The sequence below is a fragment of the Peromyscus maniculatus genome, chromosome 22 (genome assembly GCF_049852395.1).
Source record: "Peromyscus maniculatus bairdii isolate BWxNUB_F1_BW_parent chromosome 22, HU_Pman_BW_mat_3.1, whole genome shotgun sequence".
Classification (NCBI taxonomy): Eukaryota; Metazoa; Chordata; class Mammalia; order Rodentia; family Cricetidae; genus Peromyscus; species Peromyscus maniculatus.
Window position 1 is genome coordinate 10,781,807 of NC_134873.1, and position 19,093 is coordinate 10,800,899.

A 19,093-nucleotide genomic window follows, 5' to 3' on the forward strand; every position below is an offset into this window, starting at 1 on the left:
GTGGGGTTTTTGTTTTTTGTTTGGGGTTTTTTGTTTGTTTTGTTTTGGTTTTTGTTTGTTTTTGTTTTTTGTTATTGTTTTGTTTTTTAAGAAGAGAGAGAGAGAAAGCAAGAGAGAGCACAAGAGAGAGACAGGGTGTTGGCAGCAGACTCTGAACAGGCCTTGTGCATAGCCTGTTTGCTTGCCCCACATTGCCCTAAGGTGCCCTTTTGTCCTTCCTCTTTTCCTGTGGTCAGTAAGTCACAGGATGTTTACGATAAAGCTATTGCTGGAACATTGTTTCAAGAATAAGCTCTCTGCTTGTGGCCTTCCTGTTTGGCTGAGCTGCTGGGATGTGGATGGGAACCTGAGGACCGTACCCTGACCCCATGGAGAGTAGGAAATAACAGGGTATATAAGGCTGATGGATAGTCAATAAAGGGCTCTCTTTGAATGACGAACCACAGTGTGTCCTGAGTGCTGCTTAACCTCGACATCCCTCACCAGTTCTGGGTCCCAGGCCGTGTGGGTCACGGCAGGTGGAGGTCCATCGAGACTTGGAAAGAAGGGGTAAGCGTACGAGGCTCACCTTCACAATGGAAGGGGGAGGACTGGATGTAACAGAGTAAAATAGGGTACGTACCATGGGGAATTCCACAGCTAAGGCTCAGTTGGCCACTGAGTTGAGAGAGCTGTTGCAGAAACAAGGAACAGGTATTAAGTCTAGTACCGCACTCACACTATAGCTGAAGCTAGCCCATGGTTTCTGACAGGAGGAGGGTTGAATATCCCTGATTGGGAACAGGTGAAACGTGATCTACAGAAGGTATTGCAGGATACGGACCAGAGGAGTTTCCTATTGCAGCCTTTTCTTTCTTTCTTTTTTTTTTTTTTTTTTTTCTTTTTTTTGGTTTTTCGAGACAGGGTTCCTCTGTGTAGCTTTGCGCCTTTCCTGGAACTCACTTGGTAGCCCAGGCTGGGCTCGAACTCTCAAAGATCCGCCTGCCTCTGCCTCCCGAGTGCTGGGATTAAAGGCGTGCGCCACCACCGCCTGGCCTGCAGCCTTTTCTCTTTGGAGGCTGGAAAAGGATGCGCTATTAACTGACAAGGTGAAAGTGAAGGAACAATTAGCAGAATGTGAGCAGGCTTTTGCCACTGCCCAGGAAGCTGAAACTAACGAATCTTTAAAAGGGGAAAAAGAGGAAGAGAAGGCTATGAAACCCCGCAAGAAACTTGCAGTTCAGGATGATGAGAGTGACCTTAAGTCTATATATGAGTTGTTGGATGAGGAGGAGTGGCTAGAGAAAGAGATCGAAGAATTACAACGGCAGCTGCAGAAAACGAAAGTAAAACATAAAGAGCCTTTGGCTCCGATCTGCTGTCATCAGCCTCCTCATAATCCATAATGGTTGGATAGGGACAATCAGGCTGATAAGGAAGAAGGGAAATGGAGGGGAGTTATCTGGCAGGATACTGTGCAGGTTTATCCCGTTTCAGAAACTCTTAATGCTGCCGGACAAGCCGTCAGGAATCATGTACCTTTGACATTTAAAAAAAAGAAACAGTTAAAAGAAGCAGTGAGTAGTTATGGTCCACAGGCTCCATTCACTGAGACACTTTTTGAGTCCTTTTCAGCTAGTTATTTAACACCTAGTGATTGGCAGCAATTATGCTGTGCTGCCCTGTCTGGAGGAGATTATCACTTGTGGAAAAGTGAGAATCACAAAAGATGCTTAGAGTTGGCACGCATTAATGCACGGGCTGGTCAACCCCAGAGGAATTATGACATGCTGGCAGGCACAGGGCAATATGCTGATATTCAACAGCAAATATTGTATGACCCTGGCACATGTTCAAATAGCTAATGCAGTGGTCCGAGCCTGGAAATCTCTGCCAAACCTTGCTGCGGGAGAACAAATTTCAAAGGTCTTGTAAGGTCCTCCAGAACCCTACGCAGAGTTTGTGTCATGGCTTTTGCAATTGGCAGGAAAGATCTTTGGAGATTCTGGTCAGGCTATGCTGGTAGTTAAACAGTTGGCATATGAGAATGCAAATAAGTATTGCAAAGAAGCATTAAGAGGGAGCAAAGGCAAGAGTTTGAATGACATGCTTCTTGTCTGCAAAGACATAGATGGTAATCATATTACTGGACAAGTTTTAGCTGCTGCCTTAAGACATGGCTTGCAAGGCATGAATGGCTGATGTGCTCAACCTAAAGGATGTTTCCAGTGCGGGCAGGAAGGCCATTTGAAACTCGATTGCCCACAAAACAATCCAAACCAGTCACTTGGAATATGTCACAAATGTAAACAGAGTCGGCACTGGAGTAGTGAATGTAGATCTAAGTTTGACGCACAGGGTAACCCACTACCTTCGGGAAATGGGGGACGGGGCCCAAAAGCCAGAGTGTACAGAGCTATGCAGACCCAAACAGTAATCCCAGGCAGTGGTCACCTCCATTTCATTCCACAAAACAACCCCCTTCAATTGACCAACTCAGTGGAGGAACACCAGGAAGTGTAGGACTGGACCTCAGTTCTGCCGCCAGAGCAATCTTAACCCCTCAAATGGGACCTCAAGCACTACCCACTGGAGTTCATGGCCCCTTACCAAAAGGATCTGTGTGACTGATTTTGGGTAGAAGTAGTGCGTATATGAAGGGCATAAGGATTTTGCCTGGAGTGATAGATAATGACTATGAGGGAGAGATAAAAATCATGGCAGAGGCAACACAGGGGGTCTCAGTGATCCCACAAGGGGAGCGTATAGCTCAGATACTTCTGCTTCCTATTGTTTCTACAAAAGCTAGAAGTTTATGTGTATCCCGGGGAAAGGGAGGTTTCGGGTCCACTGGTACTCCTCAAGCGTTCTGGGTAGCCCACCTAGACTCTAGGCCTAAATTAGAATTAAAAATTCAAGGTAAATCTTTTGTGGGGATTCTTGATACTGGGGCAGATGTATCCGTTATATCCAAAGAATACTGGCCTGCACGATGGCCTCTGGAGGATTCTACAGCAGTGTTACAGGGCATAGGACAGCCCAGACCACAGAAAAGTGCCTGCATATTGAAGTGGAGTGCTCAGAGGGGCATGAAGGACATTTTCAACCTTATGTTGTATTAGGTTTACCTACTAACCTGTGGGGAAGAGATGTGTTAGAAACCGTGGGAGCGGACCTCACTACTCAAGCTCTAAAGGGAGAAAATCTGTTCATTAATAATATAATGATGCGAAATGTTACTACAAGATTCAATAATACCAAATTTTTTCTTTATCCTCTGGAATGGCTCGGGTGTGGGAGGGGAGGAGTTAAATTGTTCAGCTTTGAATTGCAGCCTAAGTAATTGCTGGCGTCCTAATGTCATAAATGCTGTGGTGATGAGAATTCCTGCCTTTGTCATGATTCCACTGGAACAGAATGCAGCAGAATTTCCATTGCAACTCCATCACAGCAGACAGGACCTTGGCATAACTGCTGCTGTACTTGCTGCCATTGCAACTTCAGCTGTTGCAGCCACTGCAGCTGGATTGGCTATTTCCCAGGGAGTGTGACAGGCTACTACTATTAATGCCCTGTCGGGAAGAGTGGCTGGTGCTTTGGACATCCAACAGACTTTAAATGGACAATTAGACAACATATGTTATGTGCCTATGGGTTTTCTGAAATGTGTGTAACCCCTCATATTGTTGTGAATGCATCTGCTAAGGTTAAAGAATTGAATGATTACTTAAGAGGGCCATGGAATGGAAGTTTTGTCAATTTTACTTTGCAATTAGTTCATGCTATTGTTTGTATTAATGAAACTAGAGTCACTCCTATTGATGAAAATGTTTGGTGGCAAGCTATGTCAAAAATTGCTGGATAGGCCGGGCGGTGGTGGCGCACGCCTTTAATCCCAGCACTCGGGAGGCAGAGGCAGGCGGATCTCTGTGAGTTCGAGGCCAGCCTGGACTACCAAGTGAGTCCCAGGAAAGGCGCAAAGCTACACAGAGAAACCCTGTCTTGAAAAAAACCAAAAAAAAAATAAATAAATAAATAAAAAAAATAAAAAAATTGCTGGATGGGTTACTAGGTGGTCAGGGTCCATTTCCCTACTTATCCTGTGTATATTGGGTCTTGGGCTTGGATTCTTCATGATGTATCGATGGCATCTCCAGTTTAGTTGAGGCCAACGGGCAACCAAGCAAGCTTTATTAGCTATGCAGCCCCCTGAATCTGCTCAGGTGTGGTTACATATGTTGGAAAGATAGTACCCAAAGGCGGGCAACTCCTGTGCCTTGCTGACGACCTAAGACGGGATAAAGGACCTCCCTGAGGACGGGTAAGTCAGACAGGGTGCTACAGGTGACCTAAGACAGGGGCTATCTGAGTGCTTTAAAAAAAGAAAAAGAGAGGACATGTTGGCAGCAGACGCTGAACAAACCTTGTGCATAGCCTGTTTGCTTGCCCTATATTGCCCTAAGGTGCCCTTTTGTTCCTCTTTTCCTGTGGTCAGTGAGTCACAGGATGTTTACATTGTAGCTATTGCTGGAACATTGTTTCAAGAATCAGCTCTCTGCTTGTGGTCTTTCTGTTTGGCTGAGCTGCTGGGACGCTGATGGGAACCTGAGGACTGTACCCTGACCCCATGGAGAGTAGGAAATAACAGGGTATATAAGGCTGATGGATAGTCAATGAAGGGCTCTCTTTGAATGACGAAAGACGGTGTGTCTTGAGTGCTTCTTAACCTCAACGTCCCTCACCAGTTCTGGGTCCCAGGCCGAGCTGGTCACAGCAACAGGGGAACATGGCCGCCTTATAAAGGCCAGGCCGCATCTGCACACACAGGCCCATGCGCAGTGATCATGGGGCATGGGTCACGCATGACTATGACACGGAAATGATGAGGTGAAGATGACTATGTGTTCTGCCGGGTATGCATGACCATGGGGCGTGATTGGAATTCCTACCACCTTTGGTTAGGGATTCAACAGGCTGTACCCTGTTCCTGGCACAGGAGGTTTAAGATGGTGGCATAAGACGTCTAATTGGAGCCTTGTCAAACCTGTTATGTTTTGAGCCCATTTAGATTCCTTTCACTTATGTATAGGAAGCTTCTGTGGCAGTCAGTTTCCATATAGTTTTTCAAAGGCATTCAGTGTTGATTGTCTCTGCTCATATTCCCTCCTTTATCTTTCTCTCCCATCCTCCTCTCATTAAACCCTCCTAATCTAGTGTTCATTTATATCATCATAACACTATAGACTTTCCCCTTCCTTGAGAGATACTCTCCTCCCTTCTGGTCCCTTACCAGGTACCAAACCTCTGTGGTTATTCAGATTGTAGTTCCCATATCAGAACCTTTAAAGAAAGAAAAAAAATATTTATCTTTTTGGGTCTTGGTTGACAAATGACGACGCAAATTTCCCCTCTACTTGATCGGGTATGACCCAGTGGGGAAGGTACAAAGGGCGGCCAGTGTGGGGGACTTGGCTTCAATAGAACGACTGATCAACTGCTGTGGATACCATGTGAATGGCCAGGACACAAGGCGCAGGTAATGGGACCTGGGGAGGGGAGAGGGCCAGGAGGGACAGGAACTGTTGGTGACAGTCAAGGCAACTAAGGAGAAACACACCTTCCAGGACTGTAACCTGAGGGAGGCGAGAGGTCATGCTTAGGCTCTTCTTTCACTGAGCCCAGTGGGGTTTGTGCCTGCTTTAGGCTTCCAGGCATCTGGGACCTGCCCAACTTGGAAGGGCAGCTCCTAGGCCTTTTTTAAAAGAAGCAAAACAAAGAACTTCAGTTAGTTTACAAATCCTTTTACACTGTCTCTTTTAGAGCACTTTATTGGGTGCTTTAAAGTGATTTAGCTAATGAAACTACATACATTTTATTTTTATGGGTATGCTTTAAAATTTTTAGATGTATGTATATGAGTGTTTTGCCTGCATGTATTTCCAGTGCACCACGTGCATCAGAAGGTGTTGGATCTCCTGCAATGGGAGTTATGGACAGTTGTCAGTGCTAGAAATCAAACCCGGGTCCTCTACAAGCAAAACTAGAGCTTGTAAACACCACGCCGTCTCTCCAGCCCTTAATGGATATTTTTTAATACTATGTTATATACAACACAGAAAATTGTAACATGAGATAATTTTTGCATAAAATGTCAACTTTAAGCCAAAAAAAATGAATCACTAAGAAATCTTACATCAGTGGGATCCATGTTTGCTGAGGGATCATATAAGGAAATTTTCAGTTGGAACTATGACTCTGACCCCCACTCCCTTGAGTGCATGTTGTATGTGTGTTGGTACATATGTGAAGGCTATAGGTTGACATTATCTTCCTCAGTTGCTTTTCATCTCATTAACAGAGTGGTATGTGTGTGTGCACATCTACCCCACACACGTGCAGGTAAGTGTGTGAAGGTCAGAAGAAAGCTATATTTGAGAGTTGTGTTCAGTGATATTGTGGGTTCTGAGGGTTGAACTCAGGCCATCAGGTCTGCTGGCAGGTCCCACCACCTGATGAACCACCTTGTGGTCCCTACATCTCATTTTTTGAGGCAGGTTCTCTCACCCAAATCCCTACTAGGTGTGATTTATTGTCTTGCAGTATACTGATTCAGCTAGACTTGCAGGCAAGCAAGCTTTGGGGCTCCTCCTGTGTCCACATCCCCAGCACTAGATTTTCAAGGTGTTGGGAGTCCTGAACTCAGGCCCTCAGGCTTGCATGGCAAGTGCTTTACCAACTGAGCTCTTCCAATCACCCTAGCCCTTCTTTTCTGTTTCTTATTTTACACTATGTTCTAAACGGGAACCAGGGACACTCAACAGTAGATTTTTCCATAGCCCATATGCTTCTTGATAATCTCTGTAGTTCTGAGTGGTTACTTTGTCTTTGAAATGAGAGCTTTATACAAATAGTAGAACAAAAAGTTATATTTTCAAAATATTCTTGGCTTAACAAACACATTCTTTAAAAACACTGAATTTTCCAACTGTATTTATCTATTCTGTCAATCTATTTATTCCCCACATGGAACTTAGATATCTCCTATACAGCATACACATTCTACTATCTCTCAAGACCCTCTCATTCTTAAAATGTTTATGTTTATCTGCCCAGTCAGCTTTCCTTACATTCTATAAATTTAAATATTGAATACAAAGACCTATTCTCATTTGAATCCTGACTTTCTTTTGGCTTAAAGCATTTTGAAAATCAAAGCAAGGGAACTATGATACAGCAGGTTATCTCCTTATAGAGATATTTGCCCAGTTTTGGTGTAATGGACACATTGGGGGTACAAGACAAAACACTATGGCCTGCTTTGCTACAATTTGGTGTCTGGATTATCAGGGACACTCTGTCTATTGTCTGAAGACTAGGCTGTGTCCCTGTTGGCAGCAAATATAGAAATATTACTTTTGGGCATTGAGAAATCAAAAAAATCAAAGTATTGATGACTGAGGATTTAGATTTTTGTTTGTTGTTACTGCTATTTTCAACTTGTTTGCCTTTCATAGTTTTAAGAGCTAAAATTTACATAGATACAAGTGACCTGTAGAATTGCCATGGGCCTGTGGATTGTATCATATTTCATTTTATATAAGGCACAGTGGACTGTATGATAATCTTTTATTTTGTATAGTGGCCAAGTTAAAAATATTGCCAATTATAGTCATAAAATATTGTGGCAGAGATTTTAGCAATGCTAAAATGTGAAATTAAGAGTAAGGTAGGCACAGTGGCACTGACCTGCAATCCTACCTACTGGGAGGATTACCAAGTTTAAGGCCAATTTGGGGAATATAGTTTTAAAATATTGTAAACATATTTGAATTAAAAAATGTGTCTTCAGAGTAGATAGAATTCTGTTATTTCTCTTTATTGGAATATTGTGGTTTGTTATCAGTAGGAAGACTAATCATTATTGTATCCACCAAACACTGACTGTCAGGTGCTGGAAGCACTTGTCCAGGCTCTTGAAGATGTGAATTGAAGCATCACAGTAGCACAATGTAAGATAGCTACAGTGTTGAATCCCCATCCTGTGCATAGGGAAATTGAGTTATGGAGCACATAGAAAGCCTAATATATAACAAATAATATTGCCAATTATAGTCATAAAATATCATGAATTATAAGTAACAGAGATGTCAGCAATGCTAAAATGTGAAATAAAGAATAAGGTAGGCACAGTGGCACTGGCCTACAATTCTACCTACTGAATACTACTCTGTATAATATATAACTAGTTTATAACAGCAATTAGAGGAGGATTTAAATCCAAGCTGAATTCAGTCTGTTGGGTGTTCTGTTATGCAGATGCGCTGCTCTGAGAAAGGATGAAACTTGTGATAGAGCACTTACCTTAAATGGGATGGCCATGCACTATATCCCTAGCACAGCAAATGAACACTTGAGTAGAGAAATAAGTAAATAATAAAATTCCAGTTACTTCTCTTACATCAGAAGGAAATAAAGATTGCTATCTAGTATTTACAGTTGAATTTGCCTTTATATGGTAATCTGTAATTTCCTAAAATATTCTCTCAATTTGTAGGACGTCACTCCATTATACCTGTGCACACAATCATCCAGACGTGGTAACATTGTTATTATCCAAAAAGGCCTCTATTGATGTCCAGGATGATGAAGGCTACCCACCCTTGATTAAGGTAGGTATTGGGCAGCAGTTTTGGTATGAATTGGATTAGATCTTGTCCTTGTTTGGTTTTTTGTTGCTGTGATAAAACACTGACCAAAACCAACTCGGGAAAGAAAAGGTTTATTTGGTGAACAATTTCACATCACAGTCCAACATGAAGGGAAACCAGGGCAGGAGCTCAAATCAGGAACCAGAGGCAGGAACTGAAGCAGAGATCATGGGGGCAATGCTGCTCTTCCATGGCTTTTTCCAAGGCTTGCAGCTTTCTTATACTAATCTGGACTACCTGCCAATTTGTGCAAACACCTCTAAGAAGCAGTGCCCTCCCACATCAGCCTCAATCAAGAAAATGCTCCACCGACTTTCCCACAGTCCAATCTGATAGAGGCAATTCCTCAAGTGAGGATCCCTCTTTCCATGAGTCTTCAGCCTGTGTCATTAGCAAAACAAACGAATAAGCAACCTCCCTCACTATAACAGCAACCAACTAGTGCTGATGAGAAATTTTAATATCCAGGTGCAGTAGCACACTCCTGAAATTCTATCACTTGTAAGCTTTGGTGGGGAGTATGGTGATATTTAATTTGTACTGAAATGTGATTTTAATTGTATGTTAATAAATAAAGTTGCCCATGGGTCAGAGCTATTAGAGCCATAGCAAGAGCTTGGCAGTGGTGCTGCACATCTTTAATCCCAGCACTTGGTAGACAGAGGTAGGTAGATCTCTGTGTGTTCAAGGATACAGCCAGCATTGGAGACACATGCCTTTAATCTCAATTCCAACCATAGAAGACCTGGAAGTCACTACAAACAGGCAGTGACGAGGCAGACATGTGTTTGGGTTTACAACCAATGAGAAGGCAGAACAGAAAGACTATATAAAGACAAACACACAGGAAGTAGCTTTTTCGGAGAGGTCTGTTGGCTTAAGAGGCTAGCTGCAGGGTAAGGCTCTTAGCTGTGATCTCTTGGCTTTCTTCTTTGCATTGTTTCTGTGTTTCTTATTTAATAAGACAGTTGGTTACATCTACATCTGGCGCCTAACGTAACAAGAATCCATTAAAAATCACTTGATTTGGCTTGGCGGCAGCTCCGGTTTCCCGCCTGGGTAGCCGGGTCCCTAGCCCAGGGCCCAGGTCAGCTTGGTCTCAGGCCAGACTGACTCTAGAACCAAGTGGTTATATGCAGCTGGAGCAACTTGGTTAAACCTGGTGCTACAAACAACTCAGGCATGCCCTGCCAAACAGGGCCCCTGCCTGTAAAGCCAATGCACAGGGTCAGAGTTTAAGGAAGCCAGAGCCAAGCCTTGACTCGACTCAAGAGGGAACACGTGGCTGGATTTAAGCTTTAGCCGGCTACACTTTCTTGCACGCTTTCTCTCTCTCTCTCTCTCTCTCTCTCTCTCTCTCTCTCTCTCTCTCTCTCTCTCTCGCTCGCTCTGGATTCACACCTCAGACACTAGGTGGCTGTTTTGCAAATCCTTCAGATTTCTACTGTTCTATGAAGACTTGGTAAGTCACTTAACATATCAGCTATTTTAAAGGAAACTATTTAAAAGAGAAATTTTTTCCACATTAAAAAAATGAGTTTTATGTGCACATTGGAAGAAAATTGGGTTTTGTTTGAAATTTTAGGCAGTCTGACAATGGAACAAATATATGAGAAGATTAATGTTGATCAAATTATGCAGTTTATTACCATACTTATCCTCATTTTACTATTTAAAAAGATAGTCAATTTAAGTGCCAGGATGACAGCTTTAGAAAAACTTGTTAAACCTGTAAAAATTCAGACAGAAGAAATTAACAGTGAAGTTGTTTCAAGATGGGATCATAAGGTTACAGAAAGAAAGGCTGTTTTCACAGTCACCCTTAATTTATCTGGTAACCGTACCGCAGTTGCCTAATCAAATGACTACACAGAATATTTGGGCTCCAATTGAAATGTTAGATTTACAAAGGCTTAAGGGGACATGCATTCCCCATATGTAAAGCAAATGTTAAACTCTTGGTCAACATATAATTGGATTGTACCACAGGACTGGCGAAGCTGGCACAAGCTGTTCTGGAACCCAGCCAGAGGTTACAGTGGCTAACTTGGTTCAAGGATGAAGCTAAAAACATAAAAAAAAAAAACAATGGAGGGATAAAGGAATAAAAGTCTGCCAGGATCAGCTTATTGGAGAAGGCCAATATAATTCAGTACAAACACAATGTTTATATGATGTCCAAACTCTAATTTTATGTCGAACAGCAGCCATGACTGCATGGGACAGAGTTGAGAAACCAGGGAAAAAAACTGACTCATTTACAAAGGTTATACAAGGTCCAAAAGAATCTTTCACAGATTTTTTACAAAGACTGGCTTCAGCAGTAAAGAGAATGATCCCGGATTCAGAAGCTAGTCAGATAATAATTGAATCTTTGGCCTTTGATAGTGTGAATGCAGCATGCAAAAGAATAATCAGGCCGTTAAAGGCAAGATCTGCACCTTTGGAAGATTGGATTAGAGACACGGTTAATGTTGAGGCTCACGACTATGATGATATGTGGGTAGGAGAAGCAATTTCAAAAGGTTTGAGGAATGTTAGATGTTTTGGATGTGGAAAGCAAGGACATTTGAAAAGGGACTGTAAACAGGTCATTCCTAGAAACAATGTTTCTTCAAGGAACAATGGCAACAGAATGCCAATTCCTACTGGAGTATGCAAAAGGTGTGGTAAGGGAAAACACTGGACCAATGAATGTAGAACGAACAAAGGACAGACAGGGTAATCCTTTGCCTCAGTCTTCGGGAAACTCCCAGAGGGGTCTCATGCAGGCCCCCTTAGCAAATCCAGTTCAAACCTTTCCTGCAGTCGTATAGGAAACCCCTACTCAGAGCAATTAAATAACCAAATGCCTATTGGAATACACCAGGTTGCTCAGAATGATGAAACAGAGAGAATAGAAAATTGAGGAGAAAACATAAAGAAAATTTTTTGGAAAAATTCTATTAATGAACAAAGACCAAAATTAACAATGAGAATAAATGGTATTTTGTTGTATGGTCTGGTAGACACAGGTGTGGATGTTACCATAATTGCACCAGAATTTTGGCATTCAACTTGGCCTCTTCAGGAGGTAAACGTTCAACTGTTAGGAATTGGGACATTATCTCAAGTGAAACAGAGATGCAAGATGGCTCGAATTTATAGATCCAGAAGGACAGGGAGGAAAATTAAAACCATATGTGGCTAACATAGCTATGAACCTGTGGGGTCAAGACTTGTTGCAACAATGGAATACATCCCTCCAATCTCAGAAACAAATCATAAACTAGGACATGTTTCTGAGAGATATATTAGAAGGCATTATTCTGAGTGGTCATCAGCCATCCATATTATACAAGAACAGGACACAACAACCGATGATCTTCCAAAGACACCAACAGCTCTACCTTTAAAATGGTTAACAGACAAGCCTGTATGGGTCCATCAATGGCCTTTAACAGCAGAGAAACTCCAGGCTTTAGAAGAGCTGGTAGAAGAACAGTTCAATGCTCAGCATATTGAAGAATCAACCAGCCCTTGGAATTCTCCTGTATTTGTTATTAAAAAGATATCTGGTAAATGGAGAATGGTAACAGACCTTTGAGCAATTAACAAAGTAATTCAGCCAATGGGCTCTCTACAACCTGGGATTCCTTTGCCTACTCTGTTACCAAAAGTAGGGCCTCTCATAGTTATTGATTTGAATGACTCTTTCTTTTCAATACCCTTACAAGAAAAGGACAGAGAAACATTTGCTTTCACAGTGCCTACTTATAATAATTCTCAACCGGTTAAAAGATTACAATGAAGGGTTCTCCCACAGGGAATGTTGAATAGCCCAACTCTGGGCCAATATTTTGTACAACAGCCATTGGAAGTGATACATAAAAAATTTCCTAAATCTATAATTTATCATTATATGGATGATATTTTACTAGCTGACTCAAAGGCAGATACTTTAGAAAAAATGTTTGAAGAAGTAAAGACAATTTTGCCTTGCTGGGGATTACAAATTGCTCCTGAAAAGATATAAAGAGGAGATTCTATTAATTATTTAGGATATAAAATAGAGCTACAAAAAATTAGACCCCAAAAGGTGCAAATTAGGAGAGATAGACTACAGACTCTTAATGACTTTCAAAGATTATTTGGAGACATTTCTCATCTACGAACTATTTTTGGGGTAAAAAATGATGAACTGAGTAATTTGTTCAAAACCTTAGAAGGTGACAAGGACTTAAATAGTCCAAGAGAATTATCACCTAAAGCTGACAAAAAATTGGCCTTGGTAGAATAGAAAGTACATGAATGGCATGTGGATAATATTGATCCAAAGCTGGATTGCATTTAGTTTATTTTAACTTCTAGGCCTTCTCCTACTGGAATATTAATGCAGAGGGAAGATATTATAATGGAATGCATATTTTTACCAAATAAACCAAATAAAAAATTAAAAACTTATGTGGAAAAAAATCTCTGATTTGATTTGGAAAGGAAAATTGAGAATTCGTCAATTAGCAGGAATAGACCCAGCAGAAATTGTCGTACCTTTAACTAAGGAGGACATTGAAAAATTATGGACAGAAAGTGAACTTGGCAAAGAGCTTGCAGTAATTTTTTGGGAGAAATTAACAGCAAATATCCCAAAAGTGATAGAATTGATCTTATAAAGAGAGCTGATTGGATCTTGCCTCAAATTGTATGGGAAAAACCTATATCTGGAGTTCATTTATTTTATACAGATGCCAACAAACAAGGAAAGGCAGGTTACAAATCAGAAAATTTAAGTAAAGTGGTTCAAAGTCCTTATAATTCAGTGCAAAAATTAGAATTGTATGCTATTCTGTTGGTATTAATGGATTTTTCAGAACCTCTCAACATAGTAACTGACTCTCAGTATGCTGAAAGAGTAGTATTACATATTGAGACTGCAGAATTTATCCCTGATGCTTCAGAATTAACTTCACTATTTATTCAATTACAAGATACAATCAGGAAAAGGAATCATCCTTTATATATAACTCACATTCGATCCCATACTGGTCTGCCAGGCCCTCTAGCACAAGGCAATGATGAGATTGATAAATTATTGATAGGAAATGTGCTGGAGGCCTCAGAATTTCATAAAAAACATCATGTCAATAGTAAAGGTTTAAAAAAGGATTTTTCCATAACCTGGCAACAAGCCAAAGAATTAATAAAGAAATGTCCTACTTGATCCTTCTATAATCAAACACCATTACCAGCTGGAAGAAACCCAAAGGGTACTCAGAGGAATGAAATCTTTCACATGGACGTGTTTCACTTTGCAGAATTTGGAAAATTGAAATATGTACACCATACCATTGATACTTATTCAGGATTTCAATGGGCAACTGCTTTGAGTTCTGAAAAAGCTGCTTCTGTAATTACTCATTTGCTAGAAGTTATGACCATCATGGGTATACCTGCACATATCAAAACTGACAATGCTCCATCATATGTCTCTGTTAAAATGAAACAGTTTTTTGCTTATTACAATATAAAGCATATTACAGGTATACCACATTATCATACAGGTCAAGCAGTTATAGAAAGACCAAAGAGAATTCTAAAGGATATGCTAAATAAACAGAAAAGGGTAACATAAACCCCCAGAAATAGACTGCATAATGCTCTTGTAACTTTGAATTTTCTCAATGCCAATGAGAAAGGAACAGCTACAGAGAGACATTGGATAATAGAAAAAAACTACAGAATTAAATCAGCCTATATACTTTAAGGATGTGCTGACCTCAGAATGGAAACCAGGATATGTGTTACATTGGGGACGAGGTTTTGCTTTGGTTTCTACAGGAAAAGATAAAGCTGTGGGTACCATCAAAATTGATAAAGTTTCAATTTGAACAAGAGAGATCTCTTAATTAGAGGAGGTGATAATTCATCAACCAGCATGAACATCCAATTTAAACTAACTTATACCTGTAACACATGCCTTTTCATTTAATTAGATAATAACTTGCCAAAAAGGAACATCCCCAAAATTAGTACTAACTAATTCCAGCAAAAAGGCTTCAATTAGCTACATATATATGCCTTTGTGTTCGAGTCTCTTATCAGTTTTCTGCAGGAAATCACGGCCAGGCCTAACATCAACTGAAGTCTCCAGAAAGAAGATGGGGCCCCACAACAACAACAATTCCACATGGACAATAATAATATCACTAAGCTGACAAACATCATCTACAGATCAGCTTTGAACTACAAGGTGCTCAGAGCAATTTTGAGAGGGCTAACTGAGATAATCCAGTCTCAAAGACTACTTGAATAAGGACTTGAGATAAACCCTGAACGTTGACATTATACACAGACTGGTTTATAATGAAGGATATAGTTACCTTTCCTAGAATTTGACAATTAACCTAAAATTTTTCTTTCAGGATAAAGATAACTTCACCCATATCCAGCAGGAAGCAATTTTAAGAATACGATGCCCACATTCCCAAAGAAGTGGTGTGGGGCAGGTGATTTTTTTGGTCTTTTTAATGGGTTTTGGGTCTGGGATAATTTTCATTTTTTAGGGGATTGGTTACAAGTTGTTTTAAGGGTTAGGAAAAAGGCTAAACAAAGGAGATTAGATTTAAGGTCCTTGTTTAAAAAAGAAAGAAAAGAAAAGAAAAAGACAATTACTAGTTTTAAATACTTTACATTGGATTGGATTGTTTTATATTGTATATAAATTATATATATTGAAATTGATATTGTTAGAAAACGCTATATGTATATTTCTAATTGTACTTATACCATTCATTTAACAATGTAATGCAATTTTCTGATCCTTGAATGTTATTATTACCAACTATTAGGATATAAATAAATGAAAATTAGTAGTTAGACATTACAATAGAACTTGTAGTCATATTAGATATGTTTTAAAAATTGAGCAGATATATTTTAGATAGACAGGTCATCTTCAAACCCTTCAGAGATCGACAGAATATGGCATTTAAAATGTTTTAATAACTTAGAAATTTTTTTGTTTTGAGACATGTCGGCTCCTGGCAGCACCAATCTACTTCAGAGAAAAAAATGGGCATTGAAGAAACTGCATATGGAGTTAACTTTCATTGTGGCAAAAGTTAGCCACTGGACAACAAAGTATCCTCGAATCAACAGGACAAAATGGACAGACAGGACATGAAACAAAGGACTACTGATTCTTGCCAAAACAAGTGTGGTTATGGCTTTATCAGAAGGCATCTTCTGAGGCCAGGACAATATGGTACCATCCCTGAAGTGGCCTTCACAATCCAGAAAAGGTACAGTGCCTTCTTCGAAGGCAGCTTAACAGGCAGTGGGCTGATGGCTTCTGATGTGCAATGGAACAGCAGCTGAAACAGTTATTCTTGAAGAGTAACTAAGCTCACACCTCTCAATAGTAGACTGGCATATGATAGAGGGATGTGGAGAAGAACAGGATGCTGAGATGAAGCCATATATACACAGCCAAGAAGAATGAACAGCTGAATTCAAAAACCATCAACAATTTCCAGAATTTAAAATCCTGAATCATGACATGACACTAGTGGAATTCAGGTGTTTCTGGTACATGGACTGCTCTCACCCAATGTGAGGTTGAACTGTTGACCTTGTGTACATCCTACTTCACAAATGAGTCTGTCAGATACGCTAAGCCTGTAGGCTGAAGATGATGCCCCAGCACTGCAAAGAAACCTCAGGTAACTGTCCAGGCAGCTGTCTGTTTCTGTCAACTCACAAATTTTTTGGAAGTTGCTTGCATGCACTTCCTGTTTTTATCTTTGTTTGCTAATATTATTTCCTTCTTGGGTCTCTGAGGGAGTTGAAGATTAGTTAGTTATAGTTGAAGGTTAGTTAGTTATAGTTGAAGGTTAGTTAGTTATAGTTGAAGATTAATTAGGATAGAAAGTGAATTAGGTACATTTTGGACTTACCAAAATAGAATAGATAATGAAATTAATTTCTCTGAATTTGTCAAATACAAATGGACTAGGCATTGTTTAGGTATTTATTACTTGTATATATTGTATATAGTTATTGTACTTTTGTATATAGTTTTTCTTTCACTAGTTATAACCTTTTGCTTTTTTTCTTTTTATTAAAATAGGAAAGGGGGAATGTGGTGGTATTTTATTTGTACTGAAATGTTATTTTAATTGTATGTTAATAAATAAAATTGCCCGGGGGTCAGAGCTATTAGAGCCATAGTAAGAGTGTGGCGGTGGTGACGCATGCCTTTAATCCCAGCACTTGGTAAGCAGAGGTAGGTAGATCTCTGTGTGTTCAAGGATACAGCCAGCATTGGAGACATATGCCTTTAATCTCAATTCCAACCATAGAAGATCTGGAAGTCTCTACAGACAGACAGTAACGAGGCAGTCATGTTTTTGGGTTTACAACCAATGAGAATGCAGAAGAGAAAGACTATATAAAGACAAACACACAGGAAGTAGGTCTTTTTCAGAGAGGTCTGTTGGCTTAAGAGGCTAGCTGCAGGGTAAGGCTCTTAGCTCTGATCTCTTGGCTTTCTTCTTTGCATTGTTTCTGTGTTTCTTATTTAATAAGACAGTTGGTTATATCTACAGGGGAGGTTATGAATTTAGGCAAGAAGGGGTACTTAAGAAGACCCTGTCTCAAAAAGAGAGGGAAAATATGCATAACCTAAGCAGTTTTTCTGATATAAATGTAACTATTCAATGCAATTTTAGAAATATATATCTGGACTTTCTTGAATTGAAGATCTCTTTCTTTCTACAATATCAACAGGCCACACAGAGGGACAATGAAGTATGTGTAACTCTATTACTGATTCAGGGTGCTACTCCCCACCTGAGAGATTTAAGTGCAGATACAGCCTTGCACCATGCCGTTTCCAGGGACAACACAACAATTGCCAGCATTCAGTGTCATCCCTAATGTACTTCCAGCAATGACACTCAGATCTACCTATCACATGCCAAAACTCAAGCAGTCTCAATGAATCTTTTCAGAGTAAAACACTTTTCTCCAAGTATATTTTTATATACATAGTTTAAAGGAACACAGCACAGCCTATTTTGTTTCAGAATTGGACTTAATTTGAAAATAAACATATAAAGGATTTGGCCCCCTACACACACTTCACATACACACAAACAATAAAAATAAGTTAATTGTAAAGATGAGTGTCTGTAGAATTAACAGAAGTCTGTTGAAATTAAGAAGTTATTGATGTGGTTTGTCTCTCAGAGATAAGGCTGGAGTGGAAAATGAGTAAGGTCACAGGCACACAGGCAAATTTGATCATTGAAGAAAACCTACCAAGAAGACATTTTTTATTTAACTTGTTCAAATTTTCTATGTACGTAGAAAATGCTATTCAGGCTGTGAGATAATAATTCTCAGTTTAGGGAAGAAATAGTTTGGAAAAACAGACTGAGAAACTGCTCCAGAGGGGCCACTTGAGCTCACTCATTGAACAATGGCACACCAAACCTAGATGCCACGAGATAGGGTTGGGCCAATGGAGGCACATCTCCATGGAGCTAAGAAGCTTGGAACCAGTGAGTGTTTGTGGAGAGTTCTGGAGAGGAGTTGTGCTCACAGGCAATGTTGGAGAGGGCAGTGGTGTGTCAAAAGGAAGGAGCCAGCTGTGTGTGTGTGAACCTGCAGCAAGGGATGGAGAAAATCTGTCCTTTGTGACTCATTGTTTGCAGAATCTGTGATTAATTTTCAGTTGAGAAGCATGTTGGCTTATAAAGTGTATTTTTTTTCTTTATAGTGTGGGTTGACATCATATATACTTGCCTTATTTGAAGGAAAACACCAGATGGCACAGTTTTTAATGCAGGACCATGCAAATGCACATTCAGGGGTTGAGTCCAATAGGTACTGTTTCTTCTTTTTTAACAATCTTGGTGCTGTTCTTGAGAGTGACAGTTGCTTAAGTAAGGAACACTAAAATGATAGGAGGAAGATTGGCTTCAACTCAGAGGCCCACAGTGAGTGTGAGCTGGAAAAGGGACTGTTCCCACCAAAACAAAAAGAACAGTGTGTATCAGGACTCAGTTTTCCATTTAAAAACAACAGTTAATTATTCATAATCTGATTTGATTGGTGATTTTCTACTAGTTAAGGAAACCACATTAATGTTTTTACTTTGAAAAGATTCAACTTTAATACTTTTAATAGTGAGATTTGTAATCATTTCAGTATTTTCATTCTGTTTCTTATATATTTTCCTTTAAAATGCTATGTTCAACATAGTTTTTGAAAATCATGTTGTCTCTTTGATCACTCATTCTGCTTTAAATGGCTTTTGAGCAATCATGACAATGAAATTCAATTACCAGATTCTATTCTTTTTTTTCCCTGTCCTGTCTGAAATGTCTTGATGCTGTGTTGGTCAGATGTGAGTCTGTTCACCC

The 19,093-nt window shown here is 40.0% G+C and overlaps 1 protein-coding gene across 1 annotated transcript; it reads left to right on the plus strand.

Moving 5' to 3' along the window:
- The first annotated feature begins 623 nt into the window (after positions 1-623).
- On the plus strand, positions 624-18,046 carry LOC121825194 (uncharacterized). The gene is made up of 6 exons (XM_076558938.1): positions 624-693; positions 753-805; positions 1,143-1,325; positions 5,373-5,515; positions 8,534-8,648; positions 17,454-18,046. Exons 1-6 carry the CDS (start codon positions 624-626, stop codon positions 17,601-17,603), a joined length of 714 nt encoding a protein of 237 aa, XP_076415053.1. The 3' UTR covers positions 17,604-18,046.
- The last annotated feature ends 1,047 nt before the right edge of the window (positions 18,047-19,093 follow it).